Consider the following 27,370-nt stretch of genomic DNA (forward strand, 5'->3'; position numbering starts at 1 on the left):
CTACTTTGCTGCATTACCCTGCCAATTTCTCCAGATGCTGCATATCTTCCAAGTGATCCTCACCCATGCTTATATTCACCTCACATTACGTTATAACAAATCTAAGTGTTACTAAGCAGGAGACTGACTTCAGCAAGGCCTGCATTACTTTTCATACACAATCAGCTCTTTTGGGTACTGCTCTTCCCATTTCCTGATGCCGTCTCGATCAAAAAGGGGAGGGAGAGCACAGCACAACTTCAGCCGCACCTCGGGCCCTGCAGGTGTAGCTGCAGGAGACCATCTACCACATGATCTAGTGATCTACATATACAACCACATCCCACAGAATAAATCCTTCTTTCAGAGGGCTTGGGCATTCACCCATCCCACACACCACACCATGGAGCAGGCAAGTTCAACCCTCCAACAAGATGCAAGTGATTTTGAAATGGTGGAACATATTGCTACCAAACCCACCTTCCTCCTAACAACCAGCCTCCCCAACCACCAAGACGGCAGTTCCTCCACCCATTACATCTGCTAAACAGCTCCCAGCGCTGCTGGGCAAGAGGTTGTGTGCAGAAGCCATCAATGCAGCACTGAAGTCTACTAGTGGACAGGGTGGCCAATGCAGCAGCCCCTCGTGCCTCTCACCTTTGGTGTCAGAGGATGTAAAGTCATCATAGACATTTTCCCCGCTCATATTCTGCATTTTGGCCAGTTTCCTATAGAATATATATCTTCCTTCTGCATACGGAGAGCATTTTACAAAACAAAGCAGCTCTAGACCACTTTAGGAGACCCAGACTTCTAAAAGCCTCTAATCTCTGGTAAAGCAACAACCACCATGAATGGTTCAAATGTCCAAATACTGCTATAAAAACAGGGAAGTAATTGCTCAGTGTAGGGAGTTGTCCACATCCATGGTTAAATTTGGACGCCTATAACTATGGGGTATTCACTGTGCCTGGCTATGTGCAAAAGTAACTACAAAGTTAAATACTAAAAAGCCTCTTCCCTTTTCCTCCTCTCCACTCATGCCTAACACGTGTTTATGGCAGTGGAAATTATGCACGCAGAGGGAGAGGAGAATAAATAACCCACCGAGTCATCTGAGGACATCTGCATGCACTAGCACACCGCTCACCCACGCAGCAGCCTCATTACACTGCCCTACCTGCCCCTGAGCTTACCTGATCCTGCCCTTCCCCGCCAGAGATCCCCCCCTTTCTCTCCCCCCCATTTTTTATGCCAGGGGGTAATTTCAGTTAAGTCCTTACCAGTGGTGGCATAGCTACAGCAGTAAGACAAGAGGAAGAGCTGCGGGATGAAGTGTTGTGTGTGTAACTGTTTGCCCCAAGTAGTTAAAGCCTGTCAGGTCTCATCTATCGGAAATCAATCTCACCGTCGTGCTATCAACCGCTGCTATAACGCTGGCACAACAAAGGTCGTTCGTGTACATCCTGATACATGACATTTTGTAGTGTTATACTCCTGTACACATCAATGGGATTTTCCTTTGAAAGAAATAAAGATATTCAAAAAGCAACGTAAAAAGCCTTAAAGCAATAACGCTAACAGATTAAAACTTAATTAAGCCTTTTTTTATTAGTAGCAGTAACAGTATACATGTTTTCCTACGCTCCCCTGGGAGCACTGCAAGCAAGATCCCGTTGCACTGAGTGACAGACAAGCACGGAGCAGAGACCAACCACTGAACTTACTAGACTGCAAAAAGCAAGATAGCAGATTGACAGACCCCTCACCTTTCACAAGTGCCGCAGCACTGAACAACCATTTCAGATCAGCCTAAATGCTCAGCTAGCCCATGCCCTTATGATGAGTTGTAATAGGTGCTTTAGGAAAAGAATATAAAAACCAAATCAGGTAAATGAGGGGGAATGAATACACACACACCCATTCTAGCTATCAGTATGGAGGTGTTCTCTCAATATTTACCTAACAGCGGGCTTCCTCATGTCTACTGAATATAAACAGAGGCTAAACCAAAATGACCCAAGATGTTTATTTTCCAAGCCGGAAAACACATATCTTATGACAAAAATCCCTTACAAAGGCTTGGTAACTTTTAACTAGGAGTTTTATCATCATAATCCCACGAATGGTCAAAACCACAGGAAGCCTTACTAATTAAAACCTTATAAACACAACACAGTGTTGAAGAAGAGGTTGACAGTCTGACTCTGGAAAGGCGAAAGGATTTAAAGGCTACGACCCAAAGTGGTATTTCCATTGCTGACTGTTCTGCTTCCCTAGTATTAGTGCTGCAGAGTGAAAACCTTTCTTTTCCTAACTACTGCAAAGTTTTCTCTTCAGTTCCCCTCAAAAGCCACTTGGACGCGTGAATCGGCCAGCTGGAAAACAGCCACATCTGCAGAGATCGTGTTAACCACATCGGGTTTCTCCTCCACGCCCGTCAAAGTTTCTGTCCTGCTGCTGCTTTTGCCAGCCTGCGCACGAAACCAGATTGCTTCAAATCCCAGGAAAGGGATTGCAAAGCAAACATGTGGCACATCAAACACAGGCCAGGTCTTACATTTGATCCAGCTGCTGTTTTCCCCTCTGAAACTGGGTAAAGTTTTGTATGAAGACCACAGAAAGAGCCAGCTAGTGCTGGCAGGACTAGGTCATCTTCTATTAGGACTTGACAGAAAACCCATGTTAACAGGCAGTTCATTTTTTAAGATGCCAACGCGTCAATGGAACAGGAGCAATGATGCTCTAACTCCAAAACAAAACAAACAAAAAAAAAAAAAAAAAAGAGTTTTCCCACTCATGAGTATGAAACAGCATTATCAGCAGTCTTGGAAATGCAAAACCATGTAATCATCCCTGCATCAAATCACACAGAACTTTGCACTCAAGGCAAGGTCTCTGTTTCTCATCCAAGTGCTGAAGTAGGGCAGATCCATCTTCCTTGTTTTCATGCCAGGTCTAGGACATAAATTCATCTCAGCTCTCCCCATCAGCTCTCAGTGACTAGCAGCATTTGTATACTAGGGCTGAATGATAATGCTTCAGTGCGGCAGCAGTGAAAACAGGATCAATGAAGTTCACACAACAATACTAGTGAGCATGACAGTGCTCAGCTATTGCTACAAAAGCCCACCATAGACTTATTTCTAGAATTACACAATGATGCCAAAGCTCTGGTGGTACCAGTAGGTGAGATTAGCAAAGCTGAGAGGACACATCTCCATGTTTCCCAGGGTACCAGCTACAGCTCTGCTCCATCCATCACTGCTAACATCACTGTTCACCTCACCAGTGGGGACCCAGGGTCCAGGACCTTTTTGGGGGCATTCAGTTTGCTTCACTCACAGTCTCTGGCACTTGGATGTAGCGGTGCCAGGGACAACACTCTGCAGAGCTGGAGTGACCAGTACATGGCTGCCGGGGAGCTGGCCACACGTGCAGGAGGGGAGAGGGCTGCAAAGCAGAGGGTAGAGCCTAGTGCTGGGGCTGAAGGAGGAATAGCTGCTTTTTATCTGTTTGCATAAGGTCTGTGAGAACATGAGAGAGAAGGAAGAAGGCGGCTTGAGAAACTCTTAAAACAAGTATTCTGCTGCCGCTTCGAGCTTACCAACCAGTTATGAATACCATACAGCTTATTTTGCATAGAGTTTTAATCGTGATTGCCACACAGGTTTTCAGACATGCACAGGGCAGCTCAACAATATTATTCTCCACATCTGCTTTTACAAATTCTTTCTGGGAAAATTTTTTTAGGCGTCTGCTTGTGGATGTTGACAGTTATGAAGCAAGGCACTGCAGCGCATTGCGCAAGGCTGAAAAATATGAATGGAAAAGCCTCTCCATTCATTTCTGTAGTGAGTAACAATCAACTGAGCAAATGGGATACTGTGGATAACAAAAGATTTCAGCGAACATGCACAACCTCGTGCCATAAGAGACCAGGTTCTCAAACAGATATCACTGCACGCCAGCCCGTTGGTGCTTTCCAGGCCACAAGCTGCAGAAACACTGCTGGCTGCCAAGGAGGATGTGTTGGAAAGGGACAGCCACTTCCCTCTCCCTTCTCTTTACAACCACACCACTGTGAGAGAAGGAAGGGGACAGCCCCATTTTTTACCCTGTGCTTGTTTCTCTGCCAAGAGCAAGAAAGGTTTTACCTGTACTCCATCTTATCATTCCATCTCTGCAGGTTTTTGCATTCGTTTGGAGATTGTAACCTCATGATACTTCTGTTTGCAAGAGAGACCAGGCTGGGGTGATAATAGCTGAGAAGAACTGTCTCAGCTTGCACAAAGAGGAGATGCCAGGAGAGAAGGATTTTACTTTTATTAGAGGAAGGACTTGGGGGAGACAGCAGAAACCTGAGCACTGAACTGAGACCTTCAGAGCCCCAGCCCGGAACTCCAACTGGAAGGCCAGCTCGTACCTCAGCAGGAGGCACACAGTACCCACGCGGTTTGGCAAAGCAAGATAAATTATAGTCAGGTCGTATCCAGCGAGATCCAGAGACATCTCTGTAGTTGAACATGGTCTTCCAGCAGCAGTAGAGCTGGATGAAGACACTCCAGCCCCATTGCTCCCTCCTCACGATGCAGTCCCCTCCCTACCATCTCAGACCTGCCAGCTTGACTCTACCTGCAACCGCTCCATAACCCAGTCCTGTCACACTGATCTGGTGTAAGAACAGGCAACAAAAAAACCCAGAAACCCCCTATTATTAAAAATTTAAGTTGACCCACACAAACAGTGAGAAACAGGCAGTAATAACCACCTCCCCTCCTCAGCTGCAGGCAGAACACATCTGCTTGCAGTCTCAATTTTATCATAAGATGGGGACAATCTTCCTCCTTACTTTAAGATGTGCAAATAATACTAGTACCTCATACTTCTTACTGCATTGCTCATTAAAGCCTTAACGAACCAATTCCTTTCCCTCCTCCCGTCACCAATTATAATCATTATTATTTCCTTGTGCTTAGGCAAGTGAATTTCCATTGTAAAACCTTCTGTTAGTTCTTCCCACCTATTAAACTCAAGAGAAAAATGTTGAGATGTGATTTATTAGGGAAGGAAACCATTTAAATACATTATTCATTAAAAACAGGAAAATAAAACTAACAAAGAAACTTTGATCTTTTCCGTGATTAATTCATGCGCCAGAAGTCCTCTGCACCATAAGTTTTAGAAGATTTCAAACTACGCTGGCTACAGAGCAGAAGTAGCAATAACGGAGTGACAGCATTTATAGGGCAAAGCTACCAGCACTTGTGCAAAACCCTTGAGAAAAGCAGAATTGGCAGGCTGGGCAAACAGCAGGGAGATCCTGAACCTTCCCCTGCTCCCGATGCCTCGGGGCTCATGCGTGTTGTAACCATCAGCAACTCGCATGCTCGTAGGTGGCTGCGTAGTAGGTATCACAACATGCTATTAGGAGGCCCTACCCACACAGGGAAGCACGAGCTCTAAGTTAAACCTATTTATAACCAGATGCAGTTTAAAGCTATTTTTAAGTAGATGCTCTGGGGACATCCTTCTTTGGGGCTATGTGGCCAGCTTCAGAATTAAAATCGTCCGCTCCGGTATGAAAACAAGAGTGTCCACACAAGGTTTTACAATCAGCTAAATCTGCTTAAAATTCATGCCTTTATGTTTAAGCAGTGCAACTTTTCCAGAGACACGGGCTTAACATCTGTCTCAAAGAAGGAGCACCAGGAAAATACTCTTTATGTAACATGAGACAAAATGCACAAAGAAACCAGGATCAACAGAAAGACGCTTGAAATGGGACTATCAAGCAGCTTGTACCCAGAAGGACCCACAGTTTTGCAGCAATTCCACAGATGGCAACCATGTTCCTCAACACAGCAGCCATCCCTAGGACAAAACTTCAAGCCTTCCTCACCAGGAACACTGCACCTTTCAGTGGGAAAGCAAGTTGTAACCCAAAGCACAACTGCAATCTAGTCAGGAACAAATTAATTGGGAGAGCTAATTAAGTAGGACAAGTTAAACACTCCCCTTTTTCTGCTGTCAAGGCCTCCGACTGCTGTTGTGCAACATCTCAGCCTTTCCCCAGTCCCTGCAGGTGCACTGGCCTTGTGCTTACCTGGGAGGATGACCAACACCTGAATCACCTCCCTGCAACACCTGGATTCTCCTGGTCGACTGGTCACCCAGCAGTTGCACAGACCGAGCCCAAGTGGTCCAGCCGCATACTCAGCTCTGATGACACAGCCAATCCCCGGTACTCTTGAGATTTCCATGTGGCAGCTTGCTAATAAGTTCTCTAATTGCAACAGCCTTAAAAAGCAGGTTGTTTACCATGTCGCTTTCCCACGCAGATTCCCACACGCCATGGGCTGAGCAAGACGCTGCCGCAGCAAAGCATCTGTCAAAAAAAATACATTCAGCCTCCTGTATTCCAAGCTTATTGCTACCATGAAGGTATCTGCCAAAAAGCAGCACCTCTTCTCATCAAGACAGTCCCCACCTTGGTAATACTGCAAGGAAATACTCAGTGCTCAAGCACTCAGGCTAGCAATTGCACCTGGCTTCATTGCACAGCCCATCCTAAAACTCTTCTGCAGATGGCAAGGACCATTACTGCTCTGCCACGCACCGCACCCCTCCTAGTGCCGGCAGATTATTAATACTTCCCAGAGGGATTTCCCAAGGGCTGCAGGCCAGGAGGAGCAGCGCGTTCAGAAACCACAGCTGTCCCTGACAGCTTCCCATGCAGCTAACACAGCCAGACCTGATCTATCCCCCTTCCCCATCTCCTCCCCAACAGGGTTTTCACCCTGCAATACATATTTCTCCATTTCTGAGACACATTTCTGAGATTTCAAAAGCAGATGTCCCAAATCCATACAAATACAGCTTTAAAAACGCTGGATGCCACATGGAGAGGGTGTTGCTTGCCTTGGCTCAGGATCTCTTTATATGTAGAGAGAGGGAAGGACCCTGTCGGTTTCACCAGCTCCGTAAGGGCCACCAGCACCACCAACCAATTTTATTCTCACAAACGAGTGGCCCTTTCCACTAGGTGTAAGAGCAGCAGTAATAAGTACATATTCTGCCTCCCCACGGGCTCTTCCATCTCACTCCTCTCAATTAATGAACAAGCAGAGGTGGGTGAGCAGGAAGAAAGTCACTTTCTCCAACAGCTTATGAGACACCTAAAACCTGCACCTCTTTTCATCTTTTTTCCCAGTCCCTCAATGGGGAAGGAACACACGGGGAGGGAATTTCTTTAGGCTCAAATGACAGGAGATGAAAGCCAGCCTGAAGTTTGATGCTCACAACAGCCCTTCCACAGATTTAAGCAGTTCTCCTCCCATACAGCACCCTGCCTGCCTTCCGGCACTCCCTTCCACATAGTCATTTTCCAGCCAGATCAGTTCCCAAATCTGGTTTGCCATGCACCCCAGACAGCTTGCACTAGCACAATGTGGGGCATGAAAGCAATCTGGGGGGAAAAATCAGCCAGACTTTGTTGTGCCTTCTGTGGGGTCCGTGTCCCTAGCACCCAGGCTCTGCACTCCTTACAGCACAGCCTGAAGCCGTGTGCGCTGCTGGACGCAGTCTGACCTGCCCACTGCAGGGACATAGGGTGCCTCTACAGCTAAGGTGTGCGATGGCCCTCATGTGCAAGTTATCATCAGCCCTTTTGGATGCAACATTGAGACCTTTCTCTGAAGGACTTGGTTTTTTCGCCTTATCTCACATTCACAAGCGAAATACAGGACCAGAGACAATGCAGATAAAAACATGCGGAGGACCAGACTGAGGCCCCAGATTCCTCACCCACCACTTAAGTACTCTGGCTGGAGAAGAAACATCTTTCTGCCTTCGCTCTTGCTGATCTGCAAGTGTGATCTGCAAGTCTGTATCGTGAACATATAGGAAGGACAAATTTTAGACACAAAAATTCAGCATTTCATGACTTCTGAGAGTTTGATTTTCTAACATTAGGGATATCCTTCAAATGAAAAGGTTTCTGTTTTTAAGACAATTTCCTAAGTTTTCTAAACAAAGAAAACTATCATTGGAAATAAGTTCATACACTGGAACTGGAGCAGCCTTCCCCCTCCACGGTCCTGGTTCACTAGCACAGCTGTGGTCTCAAACACAGCTCCAGGGAGAGAGGACAGCACTGACAGGGGAATACTTGACAGAAAAGGACTATGCTCTGTTGTGCAGATCCAGTACTAGCGACAGACAGACACTGGCTCAACAAGTCTGACAGCTAGACGGCAGAAAAGAGCTGAGATTCTGGGATTAAAACCTTGGTTCCAGATTCTAGCAAGAAGTGGGCTTTGCTGGTCACAACTCCTCTGCTGCAGCTTTTCCTTGTCCTCTGCAGCTCCTCTACCATCCATCTGTCCATATTCTCCCCTTCTCACCTTCTTTAACCCTTTGAGCTTCTTTAAGCTGCTTCTTCCTTACAGCTCCTGCCCATACCCACCCATCACCACTCCCCAGACCAGTCTCCTACTTCCTTCTATCTCTCCTTATATTTCTTCTCTGTCCCTCCTCCAGACTCTTATGGCTCTATTCCTTCTCCGAGTGACTTTTCCCAGTGTTTCCACCGTTCACTGTCCTTGCCCTGTGCCCAGCAGACGGGACATGGAAAGTGGGATGCCTGCTTAGCTAGATCTCCTGCTTTCCTCCCTCCACTGTGCCACCACCGGGGATCCCCATCCTGCCCCGCTGCAGCACCCCAGGCCATGCTGAACTCAACCAGAGGACAAATCTGGCCCAAAACCAACCCACACCCCTGCTCCAGGTTTGCTCAGCTCCCCAGTCCAGTCAGCTGGTGCAGAACTGGCCCCGTGCAAGGCCAGCCCAAGGGAAACCCGAGAGCATCTTTTTCAGACAGACAGATTTACCCTCAATTATGAAACCGCCTCAGTCCCGTATCTGCAACTACCAGCAGTGTCGGCATTGCCAGGAGGAACAGTCACCAAGGTGGGAACCTGCTCAGTGAATGTGGTGTCCACAGCCCTCAAAGCCACGCTGATCTCATGCAGCTTCTTCCAGAAGATCACAAATGGGTAGATTTTCCCAAAGACTGCAGAAGGCAGACAGAGACGGCAGAGGCTCTCAGCCCTCCCACCCTCTCCTCTGCCAAGCTTGAGGTCACCCTGGCAAAACAACATCAGGATCTCTTCGCTCAAAGCTCTATTTTGATTCAGCATCTCATTCTGGAAAACAACTGAATAATTTCTGCTGAAGCACTCCAGAAAACAAAAAACAGCTGGCACTGAAGAGCAGGAAACAGCATTTTACGCTGGGCACACTCAGGAACAACCCAAAACAGGGGCGTATAAATCGCAAGCATGAGTATTTGCCTCCAAAAGCGCCACTAGAAGAGGAGCTCTGCTTCCTGCAGCTCCATGCCAGCTCGCCTGAGGCTGAAGACTCTGTTCTACTTGGCTATTAGCGAGATCTTGCCCCGCTCCAGTGAGGTGCAGGAATCGACTGCCACAACATCCACAACACGCAGCAGACTGATGCTGCTGGTCCTCCTTGGGTCTGCAGGGCCAGAGGGAATCTTGCCCCCCTGCAAGCACTAACAACGCACAAATACCTTCCAGGTAAATTGAGGTAATTAAGCACTGTGGCACAACAGCATCTTGTCACTCACGCATCCTCTCATGCCGACAGGCCCAGCTCATTCACCGAGTCCAGTACTGCCCCATACAGCAGCCAGGTGACAGGGACTTCTGGATGCCTGACAGACTGGGCTGCCAGACACCCAGACACAAGGAAAACCCTTGCCTGTAGTGATACCACCTAAATTAGGAGTCTCCTCCAGCAGCCAGAGTTGACATATTGGATATTAAATGGGACACAGCCTAATTTAGTAGTTGGTGGAAGCAAGGTTAAAAAAAACAGTGTGGTTTTGTTAGTATTTTTTTTCCTCCAGTTTCTGCTACAGGGTGACCCTAAGTAAACTACTGGGGCTTTTGGACAGCCATTCACCTATTTCATCAGTCAAGTATCTTGCAAATTGTGGTCTAGGGGAATTCAGGCCCAGCCATAATGTGTGCTGGTGTATGGGACACCCCCTCTTCATCCCAGTCAAGGGCATCATCCAGGTGGCCCTTGACCGCAATGGATGTGGAGGGAGATGGCCATGAAACAGCATCCCCCAGCACAGGGCGCAGCAGCCGGGGACGGGGCTGCTGCCACTGCCCCTGGCCACAGGATCACAGTCCCGACCTCCAGTGGCTTCGTGTTCTGCTCCTTCCAGCCCACATTTGCCACCCAGCTTCGCTGCAGCACAAACACCCGCTCCAGCGCAGCACTGCTGTCCAAGGCCAAGGAGAGATCTAAGCTCCTCTGAGAACCACCGTCACGTCTTCCAGGAATCACATTAAAATAAAGCAAAAGTCTCTGTTCTTCATTACAGCCAGGAACACTGAAATCCCAGAGCAGATTGCAAGCTTGCATATTTATATCTAGGTTTCAGAGCCCAGACAAAACACAGCCCACTGAGGAAGTAAAGTTAACCCCGATATTGCTGTTTGTTGCGTGTCTGGATATCTAAGCAGTTGGCACATCTTGGCAAGTCATGAATTACTGCCGACTACCTCTCAGCATTGAACATACTGCAATAGCTGTGGAGTTCAAATGGATCATTTTCCAAGAAATAGAGGTGGTCTTGTGGATACGCAGCAGGCTGGGGTGCTGTTCACCTCCTGGCTCTGCATTACAGTCCTTCCACAATGCTCAGCAAAGCACGTCATTTTCCAGGGCCTAGATCTTTCTATAGGAAGAAAGGAATTCTATAGGAATTAGGAATAAAGAGTTTTGGGGTAGGGTTTCTTCTCCTGTTGAAATCCTTTTTTCCTGTGAAGATTCAGAATTTACCAAGCTTGCATGCCTTTTTTTTTTTTTTTTTTTTTTTAAGATAGACCATATGTGAGATATAAGAGTGCCAGGGTGCAAAAATACTTGGGTTCTCTCTGCAATATTTAAATGTGAAATGCAATATGCAAATTTTGAAGGCTTCACTTTAAAAAAAATTGCTGACACTATACTCCCACCATAAACAGTAATAATTATTCATTATCCCCAAGTTCATCCACTTTGTCTAACTTCCAAGGCTGGGCTGTCTCTCATTACAGTGACCCCTTCTCATGCCACTGTCAGCTTGAACAGGACAAGTGAAAGGCAGTGCTCAGGAACATGCAGTACAGCCCCTTCTCCTAATGGTAACTCATAGCCCAAAGAACGCTTCTCAGAATGCCCAAAGGCTCCTCCGTGTGAAAAGGATCTCCAAGAGGTTCTTCACAGTCTCTCTGACTTAGAAATTCTCTCCTGAGATCTTCAGTGTTGCTGAGAAGCTTTGACATCCTTGTGCTTAACTCACAGAGGCTTCATGACAAGGATAGAGCTGCTCTTGCTCCCGTTGGCTTGGCTGACACATCTCCATTGGAGTGCAGGGTTGCAGAGTCTGACCTCCAGGAGAGCAATACCTGCTCAGGACTTGAAGATCAGCCTCTGGAATTGCCTTTCACTTTTTAACCTGATTGACATCTTCCAGAAAGGTTGGGGATCCAGTGAAGTTCACCTGCCTCCCACACACAGATGCACAGTTTCTGTGGATGACATTCCTGGTCTCTCCAAGGGCTCAATCTTCTCCAGAGTGCACTTAGGGTGGATTTTCTCGCCCATGGGACTCGACATTGTTCTGACACATTTCCATCTGGAAATGCAGGGTTGAACCAACATGAAGTGCACCTGGAAATCGCTTGCCTGCAGCATGCACATATGTGGCAAGTGTAAAACATTGGAAAAAGTGTAGGCATTGGAAAAAAATACAGGGGTATAGAAAAAAGACGTGTCGTGCTGCTCTCTGCCACGTAAGACTTTGGGCTAGACATTAAAGACCTCCATATTCTCAGACTGTGAACAAAAGATAGCAAAACTTTCTTTATCCTATTCTGCATTGATATTGCCTATTTAGATCAGGAGGTTCTCTAGATGGTGTCTACTACATGCCTTAAAACTCTCCTGCTTGGGCTAGTAAGCCAAAACAGAAGAGTGGCCCAACTAACCAGGGGTCGAGAACAGGGCATTTTTCATTCCTGGTTCCTAGTTTCCATTAATTATTCCCTTGACTATAAAAAACAGGCTGAAAACAGTCATTATTGCAGTTTACAGATGACCGGTAAACATCTTTTTTCTTTCTCTTCTGCAAGAAGCTAATAATGTATCTGCAACAGAGGTTTTGTGGAGCCGAGGAGCTACATCACAGTACAGAGCAAGGACTTTCTTAGCACAATACCTATATACCATTTGAAACTTTAAGGCTACAGATCTTTACTGGTGCCTGTCTGAGGAAATGCTATTTCTTTAGCCAAAAACCACTTCACATTAGAAAAATGTATTCTAAGAAAAATGACAGCAAAAGACTAAGAGCCTTCGTGCTTGAGAACAAAGCATCCCAAACACATGATGTGACAGCTGCAAACTAAAGAAGCATTTCCTGCTCTAGAGGCAGGTTCAGACTTCCTTGCTCCTGCAAAGCCTACTGACATTAAATATTTAGCAATGGGTGCTATATCTGCTCTACCACGTCACTTGGCTTTTCAGTATTCTCATTGTTCTATTTCTTGCCCGGAACTCAAATTTATCTCTGTCTTTCCTGACACTGAAAGAAAAGAAACAACCATTACTTACCTCACAAAGATGAAATTAAAATTGAACTTCAAGCCAGAATTATCACTTTGAGTGACAATGTAAAAAAAAAAAAAATTAAAAATATAAAAAAAGCAAATTGCAAGAGTTCAAATCACTAAAATAGAAGCACTTTATTTCCTACAGGGCTTGCTTCATTCATTAATTCAGTCAAATAATTACTTTGTATTAATTTCATTAGCTTTGCTCAAAATTAAGAAGAGCAAATAGTAAGAGAGGTGGCAAACTGAGGGCACAGTAACACACCTTGCATGCAAAGCTGCGAGGGGACTCAGCTTGCTCTGGGACTCCAGTATTGCAAGGGAGAGAGGTTCACACCATCCTTCAGGCACATATCTGGGTCCTCTTGGTGTCCAGTCTGGCCTCGCTGCAGCAAAACACCCTGACCCATGCACCATCACCTGTTCTTGAGTATCTTCACTAACTTCTCACAGGTGTCCAGAAGCACCAACACCACAAGTAATTCACCCACACTCATTGAAAGGCTTTTTATTTCAAATCAATCACCCCCTGCCCAAGAAGAACGTAATTCATGGCTTGCCCTTTCACACCTGAAACCGGTATTCAGTAGCAAAGAAAGACAAGTAATGGAGCAGGTCTGAATTCATGCCACCAACACCAACTGTGCAACACCCGATGGGGCACCCCAATAGTATCAAAGTCACTTGCTATGAACAACACAAGCCCCAAAGATAGAGCTTCCTCAGAGGCACCAGGTCACCTTCAACCAGGGGGACCTAGATGACACCCCAAACGGTACTGGAGCACACCACGCTGGAGAACCGCAACGGCCCCCAGTCAACGGCGTCTTCCTGCCAGGGTGCTCCCAGGTGCTTTCCAGGAGCCGTGAGGAAGATGACCCTACTCAGAAGCTGCCCACCTGGAAATGGTTATAGCCAAGGTTAGGAGAAAAGGAACAACATTAGGGAGCTTTACACCCTATGCAGCACTACCTGTTTTAGAAGCAATAACGCAGAAATTTTCCTTTAAAGGAGTCTTAAAACAGAGTTGAGATCTTGTGGATTATCTCAGAGATCCTGGCACACACATGGGTCATCACAGGGAGGGAGGCAGGACACTAACGGCTCAGTTAAACCACAGCTCCTGCGGTCCCCAGGGCTGGGCAGAGCTGAACTGCCTTCCGACAGCTACAGCTGTGTTTGATCCCACACAGAGCACGCTGCACCCTGCTCCCATCCCCAGCTCCTCAGCTGACAACGTGCCTCACGTCCATGGATGAGGCACATCCACGGCAAAGACAGACCTCTCAGAGAAGCCACTTTGGTTATTTTAAAAGGAGAAACAAGCAAGGAGACACAAAGAGAAAGAGAGATGTAAGAACTGCTAAAGACACCATCGGAGAAAAAAAAAACATATTAATATCCAGAGTAAAAAGAATAAGGAAATTTAAAAAGAAATCATAATTTTGATGACTTGAAAAAAAAAAAATCCCATTATCAGGCAGGTTAAATAAAGAAACCGCAGGAAAGATTAAATAAAATTCTTCGAGGGAGGGAGGCGGTAGGGGAAAAAAAAAAAAAATCAATTCCTAAGCAATGCCTGAAGTTTGGCAGGCAGAAGTCAGTCCTCACCTTCTCTATAAAACAGCCTGGAGTGAAACAGGTCTTGGGTAAGTGAGGGAGATGGCTGGAGGAGAGGGTGCTTCCCTCCACCCCAGCCGGGTGCCGGGGCCACCAGGACCCAGCACCGCCAGCAGAGACACAGTCATGCTTGGAGAAGTAATCTCCTCCCCAGGTAAGGAGATTTTCATTTTAATTTTGCACTGGTTGCTTTACAGAGGATATGTCAGCTGAATGAGGGGAGTTAATATAATCAGATATAGCTTAGCACAGCAACAAATACATCCAGCAGAGAAAATAAAGATAGGCAGGGATAATTTCACTAGACCTCCCTCGCTTCCTATTTCTCCATTCCTTTCTCTTCCTGAAAAATCACATGTATTTTTAACACGTGAAACAGGCATATTTCAAAACAGCAGGTTAACACTGATGGACAGAAGAGCCATATGGGAACCTACAAAGGACTAACCTCCTTTCAGTCATATGTTTTCTGTACTGCCCTCATCCTGACAGTACAAGAATGCTTCTGTCGGACACGCTGCACCTCTCGCAGGAGTGCCACCCTTCTTCCCCATCCCCACCGTAGGTGAAGCAGAACCAAATTAAACTTTTGGTCAAAAGAACTTTTGATCAAACAAAAAAACCCACCACTCCTGAAGCTAAAGAAAGTACACGTTGCCAACACCACCAGGACTGTCTATTTTGGGTAAGCTCTCTAGGAAAACAAAATAATTCAGTCTCAAGTGGACCCAACATCTCAGGCTTTCCTGTTTCCTTGGGTTTTTGGGGGAGTGCTTCCTTCTTTCCCCCCTTCCCCCTCTCTTTAGCCACTTCTTGGGCTTTTACTTTACTGGAGTTAAATGATGGTGGCCAAGACCCTGAATTTGGCTATTTCCATAAACACAACAACTAGCTTGGCATAAAACCTCTGAGAAGAATCACATGTTGGCAGCGAGAGGACCAGCAGTAGGCACTGACCCTCCAACCTTTGCTTAGTGGAGCTCTCAGGCTTTTCAAGGGAAGATGCTCCCCACAGTTCAGACTGACTCCACTATATTATCCTTTTGTCCCCACGGTCTACTTGAAGAGGTGAGGCAAGAGTTGCTAAAAAAGCTTGTGGGTGGCTTGAAGAGTTGGTCTACGAACACTGCCACATTGCTTTTTTTACCTGCTGGAGTCTGGTTTTTTTTGCACATCCAGCACGTCACCATTGCTGGATCCTTTTCAGAGCAGGAAAAGCATCGAGTTACATGCTTAATCACTTATAAGTCACAAGAAAATGATCAAAAGTACTAAACATCATATCGCTTGAAACTCCACATAGGTCTACGTTCCACCCTGATGGGGTCTAAGGCAAACCAACATTGGGTTTTCTGTGTACCCATAGACACACACAGCCCTCGAGCGCTCTCTGACAGGTTAGCCATAACCAGCAGCGAGGATGTGGTAGCAGCTGCCCTCCAGATTAGGGCAAACAAGTGGGAAGCCCCTTTTTGTGTTTCAAGTTGTGAGTTGTTCTCAGACTTCTTTCCAAAGACTTAAATTTCAAATACAATTCTGAGCCTTCACATTTCCAGGAAAAAAAAAAAAAGAGAGGAAAAAATAGATTAAAACATGATGTTATGGAAGAGATCTCACCATTTTTCGGAAGGAAACTCCTCTTTGACGGATGCCTCCACTATCCAACAATTGGGAGAAGTCAGTATCTGCACTCAGGCTTGCCCTGGATTATGTCTATTCTTGGAAACTCCAAACGTGACCACACATGGGTCTAACCAGTCAAGAAAAGCCCCAAGAGCCACCTTTGATCTTCCTGTTCTGTAAGTCCACACATCCTCAATAACGACAGAGGAAAGAGAAGTAAACTATTTCCAACATTTCCCATTTTCCTCAGAAAGCAGTACTGATACAAACATTTGAGTTCTCCATCTCTCTTCTTTGAGACCTTGTTAGCAACATGCCTTAATAGCTTAGGCACCAGCATGAGTTTGAACTGCACTTTGGATTTATGCTCAAGCCCACCACCCCTGCTCAACTCTGCTTTAAATGGCCAAGCGTGACACGCTTGCGTGTGGATACAACCTGGCATGCTGGTCAGTAAAAGCCCTCTAGTTTCTTGATCTCAGTACAAGTCTCTCTCCATCATCGGCTTTATCATAGGCAATTGAAGCCAATTTCTAATGTCCTTTTCACCCCTATTGCTGCCTAAGAGCCATTGCCTTGGACCTGCAAATGTCCTCCACGTCTCCCTTTGCACTCTCCCTGTTCTCTGGTTACAAATAGAAAGCTTTTCCCAAATTAACTTGAAAATGTAATCTTCATGTCTCCCTGTCAAAGCACAGTTGTAGGGAGCATCTCCCTAGAGGAGAAAGGGTAAATGATCTGTTAACTTTTTAAGCATGGATAAATGTGAAAGCAGTTCCCAGACCCCAGAGTTAACACCTGGGCAGAGAAAAACATGCATCACTACTTGACAGATAACTGAAAGTTACACTGATGCTATGTGGCCCGCCCAGCTTTACATGGAAAGTAAACTTCACTGGAAAAGTAAATTCGGGTCCTCTGCCCTGCTGCAGTGCCAGGGTGTGATACTCCTCGTCTTCTCCATCACTCCAAGACCATACATTTCCGTAGGAGTCAAAGCCAGCCAGGCTCTCTGTTCATGTTTCCCTCCTAACATACCTCCTGCAAGCAGGATTACATCCTGCCCACAGTCCCTAGGAGTAAGAGCAGCCCCAGCTGCACACAGGGAAGGATGTTTGCAAACCCTGCCACTGCTTCCACGCCACGGGGCTGGAGGTGCTGCTGCGCAGGAGGACACTGTCTCCCTGCAAACCCTTGCTGGACCCTCAGATGTGGCTCAGCTGATTACAGACTCGATTGGGCTCAAATGCTTTGAAAGGCCACAGCTATCCTGCCAGGAGCAGAGCACTCCTGGGGTGTAAACCACCCAAATAAAACCAAAAGCTTCACCAGCTCCTCTGATGCAGCAGCTTCCCATCAAGCAGCTGCCCGGGTCGCAGCACACATCAGGCTGCCAGCTGAGCAAGAGCGAGACAGCTCCCCAAAAGCATCCAAGTAAACACAAGTTTGTATTCAAACCTGCATTTGAAAAACAAAGGCTGGGGCATTGACGGGCCTGGGCAGCCAGCACAAGTTGTGAGCTCGGGAAACTGCTAGGCAGGAGCACAGAACTCCCCCATAACCCTTGAAGCAAGCACCCCTCCAGCTTGCACCCTCCTCGCGTCCAAGACGGAATACAGCAGGGTGGGCTGCCCGTGCCACAGCGCCCAGCACAGCCTTCGTGCCGAGCAATCAGTTTCTGGGGCAGAACAAGAAAAAGCATTAAAAATCCAGCTCTCCCAGGCTGCAGGTAACAGATAGCGGAGCAGATCCTGCCTCAATTCTTGGCTTCTGTACTGAAAACACCCCCCAACAAATGCAGTTTGAGGCCACAGCTAAAACAAATAAGAATCATGATGTAGGTCTGAAGAAAATAACCTTTTTCTGCACCCCATCCCAGATTTCCTGGGTTCCTCCAGGAACCAGAGCTCACATCCACGCTCATAGCTGGTATCACAGTAAACAAGAGGGAAATTAAAAACATCACACTATAAAAGATAGTTACAGAAAAAAATCCACCCAGATACTTTTTCAGGGCAGCTGTTGCACTAAAAAACTTTTAAGTTTCCTGTGCAAAGTGAACTCGGGAAACAGAAATGCATGTGAAGTAGATGGGAATCATTATAGAATAAAAATCAGCCAGATGTTTTAAACATGTTCTATTTTAAACATGCTCTACATGCTGCTTACCTTGCCCTTCAAGAGGCACCCAGGTGAAAAGTATGAGTGACAAAAACAATCCATTTGAAGGACAACTTCAGATAAATAAACCAGATCAAGCACAAATTGGCTCCCTGGGTCCGAGATCAGCCCAGCAGCAGAGCAGAGGGCACACACAGTGCCCATTACGAACAGCCCCTTCCAGATTCCCCCATCGCTCAAGAAATCTCCGGCGCACAACAGCACGTCCCGTGTGAAGAATGCCATCCGCTTATATACTGCTTGGTAACTGATGGCAAGAGTATACACCAGAGTCCAGCTCTTAATGGAAACAAGGCAAAATAATTCCCTTACCTTCCGTGAAGCTGCCTGTAAGGGTTATGACGACAAACACTTTGCCTTCTGGCTCCAAATCCACCTGAAAAAGTAAAGGAAACGTTAGAAGATTGTTCTTCAAGGCAAAGACTCTTCTTGGGATTTTGCATGATAAATCTTGCCAACATTTGATAATATTTGAAGCTCTCTATATATTCTCATGCACACCCTTAATTTTACAAAAAATCAAGCATCTATGGCTCAAATTGGTCAACATCCAGGGCTCCATAAAAAATAAGGAACCTTATTCCTTCTTTTTCCTAGAAGTGCTGAACAATGTCAACCTTGCTAGAGGAAACAGAGATTAAAGAAAAAAAAAAAGTATGGTTAATAGCGTTCCAATTTGTCAGATAAATGAAGCCCGAGTAACATTAAATACATGCAATTCTCTGAAAAGATCCATGCATATCCGTTTGGTGAATTATATGGGTATTTCCTCCCTATTATATCTTATCCCACCAAAATTGTTTCAATCTTTCAAAACACCACCAGTGCTGGGGTAAACACTGATTTCTTACATAAATCACCTTTTGGCCTTACACCATAGAAAATAGGAAACTGTTAGTGCTGTTACCTGAGGACTTGTTGTTGTTTAATCTAAATTACATAGAGATACAGAATATAATTTTAGGGATCAGCGATTCAATCCCAGTGTCGGTCAACCTGTCCTTGAAAGAAAGTATTTGGTTTTGGGTTAGTAGATTTTTTCATTTTTAGTTACATTTTTCATTAAGGTCTTGCTTTCGGTTTTTTTTGTTCACCAGCTAGTTTTTAGCAAAAATCACACCTAAGGATCCCTGAAGTTTGAGTCAGGCTGTTGCACAGAAATTTCACTTTAAAAAAAAAAAAAAAAAAAAAGAAAAAACCACAAGGCACCCCCCCATAAACCCCCAAATTGCAAGGTTAAAATTAACAAAGACGACCTTCACACCTCGTGGGTATCGATAATCTGTGCAGAAGAGAAATTCTGAAAATAGAGCTCTCTGGAGGAATGACTAAACATGATTGTTCAAACCCTCTCTGCTCTTGTACAGCCACCTTTCCTTGGTCTGGCAGAAACAGAAGCAAGTCTTCTACGTCAGCAGCACCGAGTTTCATCACGGAGGTGCCCAGAATTTAATACACCTTGGTGTGCACACTGCGGAGTAGAAAAGTATTTCCCGATCCTGCAAGAAAGGATGATGAGCCCAGGCTCCCTCTTTTTTCTCAGGTAACACACGATGTATCCCTCTAACACTCCAGTGTTAACACATATCACATCATTCAAATAAACCTCTAACCATAAGCCTAAGCTCCCGGAGCAATAGTGTATGGACCATCACTAATCCAGACAACATTTGCCCGTGGTTTGCAAAACCCTGCCATGCACCCACAGGTCCTTTTAAAAGAATAACATTAAGATACGGGTAAAAGAGAAAAGTTGAACTCTATATATCTAAGGGAGGAGCCAAACAGCCATGCTACAAATGGACAGAAAGTATCTGCACGGCTGTAAGTAGGGGAAGAAGGCGTCCAAGCCAGACTGACTCTGCGGTGTTAAGGTATAGCAGCGCCTTCTCCACTCCTAGGGTGCTAACTGCAGCTTCACTAACATGAGCCGAGAGAAAACAATCTTCTGGGGTAGTGCAGGGGAAGCAGAGACAGCACACACCATCACCACACGTTTCCCTAGCCTACAATTTGTTGCAGAAGTAGAGAAATTGTTTTTTAAACTATTGGGAATTTGTTAGGATCAGCAGAGCAAATATTTTCAGAGAAAGGATGAGAGAACATCCTATTCACAGGACTCCAGCTACAGTCCAGAAGTGACACATCTCTATCAATGGAGTACAAAACAGGAAAGCTAGAACTGCTTGGGAAAATCCTATCAAAATGTTGATTTTATGGACACTGTATTTTCCACTAAAAAAAAAAAAAAAACAAACCTAATCAATCTCACAGGGAAAATTTAAATTAAATATTTAGCTTTGACTCAGTATTAATTTTTGTGTTTGCTTGGGCTGCTTACTACACTGCTGTTGGAATAGCCCTCTGTCTTCATTAATATGGAAGACATTCCCCAAATAAGCTTCAACTCCAGCAATATCATGCATCATTCTTGCCTAAATTTCCATTCACTGGAGAGATACACAGCTTTGTAAAGAAATGGTTCTTTCAAAAATATGTAAGATCTATTTTTTTTAATATATATATATATACACACACACACATATATATATACACACATACAGTCACCCAAATTGATTTATGGGATATCAAGAATTCAGATTTTATGGGAAAATCCTTACTTACTTAGGTTTACCAAAATCATTATTCAGCGCTCATCATTTTTCTGCCAGTCTCCATACACAGCAATACAGTAGCTCCCGCTTTCACATTCACAAAGAGGATCCTTACTCCCTTCTTCTGCCATACATGGTCTCCAGTGGGATACGGAGCAAATCCTGCACTCCTCGTTTAGTCTTAAAAGCAAAGGCTTGTCAAGACACAAGCAGCTGGGTCAAGACCAGGAGATGCAACAAAAGCATTATCCACCTTCAACACAGGGCACAAACAAAAATTGGTCCAAACTCTGTGACACACCTTGCTCTCCACCACTGCAAATGGGATTCCTCTGCCCAGGGTAGCATAGTCTTAGAAAAGAGAAACAAAATAATTCTGAAAGTAATAGCAGGAGATTTATGAGAGTTGTAAAACAATCTCTCTCCCCTCCAGACTCCAAGATTAAAGACCAGTCATATCCCCTACACCAACTAAGCTGCCACGCTCATATTATACCACCATTCAAAAGCACTGAATAAAGAGGATCTAGCTACACTCAAGATCTTCTCATAGCACATGTTAGCAGGATCTAATGAAAAATTACAGCTGAAAGGCTCCAAAATGAGGACTGAAGCCCCAGCATGTTATGAGCTCCTGAAACTTTCGGACACCAGCACCCCACTGGATGCAGGGCTGATAGTGAAATCTTGTCCTATAGAAGAAGTTAAACCAGACAGTCTTATGAGTTTCTCTGGTCTTAAATTGATAGCAACAGCAACAACAGAAGATAAGATACAATGAAATTAAATAATTAATAAACCACTAATAGAAGTTTGCCTTTTGGACCTGCTGTGATCTCCTTTAAAGATGAAATTTGACTAGCTAAGCAGCAGCCAACGCAGTATCTGAGATCAACTCCCAGATACGTGGAACGTGCCTGAAACGGAAAATAATCTCTGACCTAGAAAACCAAAAGAAAAACGTCTGACTGCTGACCTGCCCGAGATCAGACGATCGAGCAGCTCCCGGACAGCAACATTCACCCGACGAGACGTACTTCCTCCCGCCATCGCACGGACCCCTCGAACCACGGTCACACAGCGTGGAGGGGCCTCGTGCTGGCGGCAGTTAACTCCTGTGAGCTCCTCACACTTGCCGGACCACAACGCGCAATGCCCATGCAGCCAGACGGATGCTCACATGCTGAGCCGGCGTGCACAGCAAGCAGCTTGCTAAGCCTGGGCCCCGGGGCTAACCTCAGCCATCCTTGCAGCACGGTTCCCCATGTTCCTGCCCCTGCTTTACACCTTCATTACTGCCCTCACGCTTTGCGGTGCAGCTACAGAAATAGCACATGCTTCGGGATAGCTTTACCGACCCAGCAAGCAACTGCAGCCACATTTGGGCATGCAGAAATATGCCCATAACCATCTGAAACCAGATGCCCACAAATGAGGAGTGTGGTACCCTACTTCTTCCCCAAAAGGAGGAACTCCTAATATAAGCCCTCCTTCAATCTCTTCAGTCACTACAGAACTTCTACCACTAGCACCTACTTTCACAGACTGAGAGGACTTCTCGCTATGCCCTGTTATTTCATAAGATTCGAGCACTCCAAGACGAAGCAGCTGCCAAAGGACTGGCCCTCCAGCCATGAAAGGGATAACCCTACCCAGCGACGGCTGGCTGCCGGCCCAGGCCCTGACTGCACGCCGGCAAGGCTCCAGCGATGTTGGTACCTCCCAGCATCAGCGAACACCCTCGGGATCCAGCCTCACACCACCAGTGGGTGTAACACAAGTACCACGCACACGCCAAGTTTTGCTTCTCACTTCTTTTCCTTCTCCCCAGCATTGACCATGGCTGCTTAAAGGCAAAAAACTATGTTTTTACAGAGAAGCAGAGGCCACATAATGGACAGAATTATTAAAGTCCAAAGCAGACCATGCAATCAGTTTGTATCAACAATGCAGCTGATGCTGATCTTCTTTCTCAAAGAAAGCAGGAGAGGCTCAGAGAAGCTCAACAGCCTGAAGGCAGCACAGATGATGCTAAGGGGGAACTTCTGTATCATAATATAGGAGATAAGTGATACAGGAATGTAACCATCTGTATGTATTTGACAACAATATTGAAAGAGTAATAAGTACAGAGAAAAGTTTCCTAATGCCAAGATCTATCTGGCACAGGATAACTTCTTTTAGGGAATCGCAGAATTCTGCCTGGAAGGTTTAGTATCAGAGCAGGAGATGCACCGCAGTGGGAAAAGTCCTGTTGTATTGGGAGAAGCAAAGGAGAAGTCTGAAGTTTTATGCATGCATGATTTTGCGAATGCAATGAGGTACACTGATCTCCGAATAAATCAAACTAAACTGGCGACGTGCAGCATCACACCATTGGCACGCACAGCTGTAAACAGCAATCGCCCTCCCCTCTCTTTAGCACTTTCATCCTCAGCCTGGTCCCCCAGAGAACAACTGGGAGGAAAAACATTGACTTTCTGTCTGTTTTAGAGCTAACTTGGCCACGTTTTAGCTAACCGGGAGAGGAAAGTGTGCTTATCAGTGTAGTAAAGCCTTTAATCGCCACTCTCTTCTAGTTCAAGGAAATGGAAGACAGCACGTTCCTCCATAGCACAAAGGGTGGATAAGATCAACTGCTGGAGCTCAGGAACCCCCTTTGTATTTGTAACAACACCACAGGATTTTGGCCCAGAGCTAAGCATACACTTTAACTTTTGTTGAACTTCACAGCCGTACCTAAGAGAAAACAAGTGCTGGAGGATTTTGGCAAGCGAGCTGGAAATGAGCAGGTAAGGACTGATGAGTTCAGCCGCGGTTTCATTACACTTCCATTGTGAGACGCAACACTTTGGCAGCGAGGCTGAACACAGGACCGAGGAGGACTTCATTCCTAATTCAAACCACTCACACGGTGCCCCATGCCTGAACTTGCTGAGACGGCGCAGCTCCCGCGTGACTTCAAAGGGAGCTGCAAGGGATCGGTTTCCCACAAGGAGGGGCCCCAGTCAGCCATCTCACACACCTTCTCCAGAAAAGGACGGTATTAACATTGTTCCCGACAACTAGGCAGGTGTTATTTACTCCCCTTCTCTGCGTTACAAAAAAAAGCTAATTCAGGAGCGAACAGATGCGCGGAGACTGAAACAGGACTCCTTAATCATATGCCTTCACACATATAATAAAAACTGGTCGCGCGTGATTCATCAATGGAAGAGGTTTGGAAAACAAATTCAGAAGGAGGGTAATCTCTCAGGCAACATATCAACACCCAGCTGAAGCATCCACTGAACTCGAAGAGCAGGTATAGTCAGTCGTCTCCGAGAGAGCCTGGCATGCCTCTGTGAAAAACTCACCGCGTATGGGAAGAGGCAGCTCCAAAGGGTGACTGCCTGCCTGCGAGTCGCTCGCTCTCCAAAATGGAGACGAGGTGGACCTCCAGGATGAAGAGACATCTTCAACACTGCATCTGGCACGAACATTAATTCTTGCACAACACAAGATTAGAGTATTTTTTTCCTCCCCTCCCCACAACAGATAGCCCAGTCTGGGAAGACTGATCTGAAGTACACTGAAATCAGTGGGGAATCTTTTTATTGTCTTTGGATCAGACACAAAAGATGACTGCATTTACCCTGGAGCCCAAAACATCCTTTCTCCCATTGCTGCCCCGTCCTTTCTTCCCCACAGGCACAATTAGTAAGCATCCTAGAAGTACAACCTTTTTCTAAGCCATGTCAATGCTGACGTGGCTTCAAAAACAGAACAAGCCAGACACTTCCAGTGAATAAAGCAAATATAAAAGCTACCTGGGGACTTAATTAGCTTAATTAAACAAGTAGCTATATCTTTTGACTTCCTACACAATTTTTAAATTTAATTAACAGAACTGCATATATAATCAGCCATTTGTAGAGGCAATTCCCAAGGCTCTGTTCAGCCGAAAGAGCTGCAAGTCTGGGTTAGGCTAAAGCTGGTTTTTCACATGCCTCTAGTTATTTCTTTTAATTTTTCTTGTTTAAGCTCCTAACAGATCATGCTTATGGAATGTCAGATCTTTCTGTATTTTAATAAGGTAGCACCTCCACCTGAGCATGCCTTTGTTGGACAGGTCAAGTAGCAACCTTCTCAGCTAAATACATGGTGTCTGGATTAATCAGTCCTTTCTGTACGTTTCAAGGCTGACAGACACCTGTCTATCAAGTCAAGCACCTCTGAAAAATCCTTAGGGCTTTCTAGTACAAAGGTGATTTTGCAATTCCAGACCAACAGATTAAAGTATTTTTCCTACAAATGCACAGCATGCAATTTTTAAGATTCAAATCAGTGTGCCTAAAAAAAAAAAAAAAAAAAAAAAAAAAGGGGGGCCCAAGGAGTTGCCAAAAAAAAAAAAAAAAAAAAAAAAAATGGGGTGCCAAGTATCTTCTCATTCCTGCAAAGGCTGGCAAGTGCTTAGGGCAGTAGTTTCCACCACAGGTGCCAAGAGCAGACGTGGACAGTTTCTCAATGACCCATGGCAAGCTCCACGCAGGGGAGGCCCTAGGAGATGCCATTTGGTGATTGGCAGCAACACCAGCTCTTGTTCCACCCAAGCTTTGAATCTGGTGCTGCCAAACAGCAGCATCTCCCTGCTCCCACTAAGATTTACTTCTGATGCCAGGTCTCAAAACAAAGAGCGAGGACAGGGTGACACAGCGCGGCGGAAGGGCTGCCAGTCCCACCTCTAATTGGCGGGTCCACGCACCATGCTGAATTCACAGAGCATCAAAGCCCTCGCAGCCCACCGATTCCAGCTGCAGCAGATGCACGATTAGACATAGAGACAATACCTGGTCCTTTGGGGGACAGCCTGGCCATCCCCTGGTAGGGGACGAAGGCTCAAAACTTCTGTCTCCTGCAAGTGACGGTAACTGTCAAAGTTTCAGGGGGAAAAAGAAACCTTTCCAACAACTATTACTGCCATATGTTTAACACTCTGGAGGTAAACCCACAAATGGGTGGAAAGTTAGTCTCTCTCGTAACTCCTATAACCAGTTATTCCAGCTATTACTGTAATATTGTCATTCTAATTTTTTGTTCCAGGACAGCTGTTTAAAATATTACTTTTCTTTTCAGTCAAGCTGCATAATTATAAGCTGTGCGTCAGCCATGAACAATCATGCATAACTAATGACTCTTAGCCAATCCTGGACTCTTTAATCAATTTTAGTCTGGTTTCATCCAAGAGATTACCCACCTCAACAGGAGATTTGCTCAGGTAGGAAGAGCAAGGGCTGCAACAAGATTTATCTATCCCATGAAAATTCCTGCCAAGAAAACCTGCTTGAAGGGCTACAAATAAAATATAGATAAAAAAGGAGGTTTCAAATATAAAAAAAAATAAAATTTTCAAAAGCATGAGCCAAAGCCTGCTCCTACTGGAGTTACACCAACTTGTATTGTTTTTGAGAAATCCCACCTCTAAAACAATGAAGGATTTATGAGTAATAGTTGCAGGTGGCTGCTCTTTAGTATATTTTAAAAAAAAATTGTAGGATTATAAAGTTATAGAATCATAGAATCATTAAGGTTGGAAAAGACCTCTAAGATCATCAAGTCCAACCGTTAACCCAACACCACCATGCCCACTAAACCATGTCCCTAAGCGCCTCATCTACACGTCTTTTAAATACTTCCAGGGATGGCGACTCCACCACTTCCCTGGGCAGCCTGTTCCAAGGCCTGACCACTCTTTCAGTGAAGAAGTTTTTCCTCATGTCCAGTCTAAACCTCCCCTGGCGCAACTTGAGGCCATTTCCTCTCGTCCTATCGCTTGTTACTTGGCAGAAGAGACCAACCCCCACCTCGCTACAACCTCCTTTTAGGTAGTTGTAGAGCGCGATGAGGTCTCCCCTCCGCCTCCACTTCTACAGGCCAAACAGCCCCAGTTCCCTCAGCTGCTCCTCATAAGACTTGTTCTCTAGACCCTTCACCAGCTTCGTTGCCCTTCTCTGGACACGCTCCAGCACCTCAGTGTCCTTCTTGTAGTGAGGGGCCCAAAACTGAACACAGTATTCGAGGTGCGGCCTCACCAGGGCCGAGTACAGGGGCAATAGAAAGTTAGAAAGACAGAGAGAGAGACACAATTGGCTCAGGGACTATTATAATTTTGTTCTCCTTATATTTTTAAAGAAAAACAACAACTGCTCTCTGGAGGGATTTTTGATCTCTTTTCCCTGAGTTATGTGGCAGGGGGAGGGAATCCAATTGCCTGTTTATCAGTCCCACGGTACTGAAGTTTCTCGAGGCTGGGCATTGACCCCAACAGTACCACTGCTGAGCAAGAACCCATTCCTTCAGAAATTTAAGTGAAGCTCAACATGAAATGGGGGATAGGGAGAGTCTAAGAGTCCCATGCATACACCGGAGTCTGCAACAGAGGAGGGCTTTCATCCACAACCCCAAGACAAGCATGGAGCTAGAAACGACTAGGGTGGTAAACGGGCCGAGAAGAAAACATGAAAGATGACCAGACCCTACCAGCGAGGGTCCAATTTCTGAGGGCGCAGAACATGCCAAGCGTGGGACGACTCTGCAAACTGCCCGCAAACAGCAAAGCGGGCGCTGAAACTCCCTCCTCAGAGCCTTCCCCTCTCGATTCAACAGGGCGGTTTGTGGTCA

General features: G+C 45.7%; 1 protein-coding gene across 1 annotated transcript in view; it reads right to left on the reverse strand.

Annotated features, from left to right (window-relative positions):
• The window catches only part of PRKCH (protein kinase C, eta), a gene marked incomplete at both ends in the record, with an annotated part of 58,060 nt that overhangs the window by 11,973 nt on the left and 18,717 nt on the right, over positions 1 to 27,370 (reverse strand). The window contains one exon of the mRNA XM_009573362.1: positions 18,408 to 18,471. Within this exon, the coding sequence (XP_009571657.1) occupies positions 18,408 to 18,471 (64 nt within the window). The remainder of the gene's footprint in view (positions 1 to 18,407; positions 18,472 to 27,370) is intronic.

This window comes from Fulmarus glacialis, unplaced genomic scaffold (genome assembly GCF_000690835.1).
Source record: "Fulmarus glacialis isolate BGI_N327 unplaced genomic scaffold, ASM69083v1 scaffold5192, whole genome shotgun sequence".
NCBI classification, from domain to species: Eukaryota; Metazoa; Chordata; class Aves; order Procellariiformes; family Procellariidae; genus Fulmarus; species Fulmarus glacialis.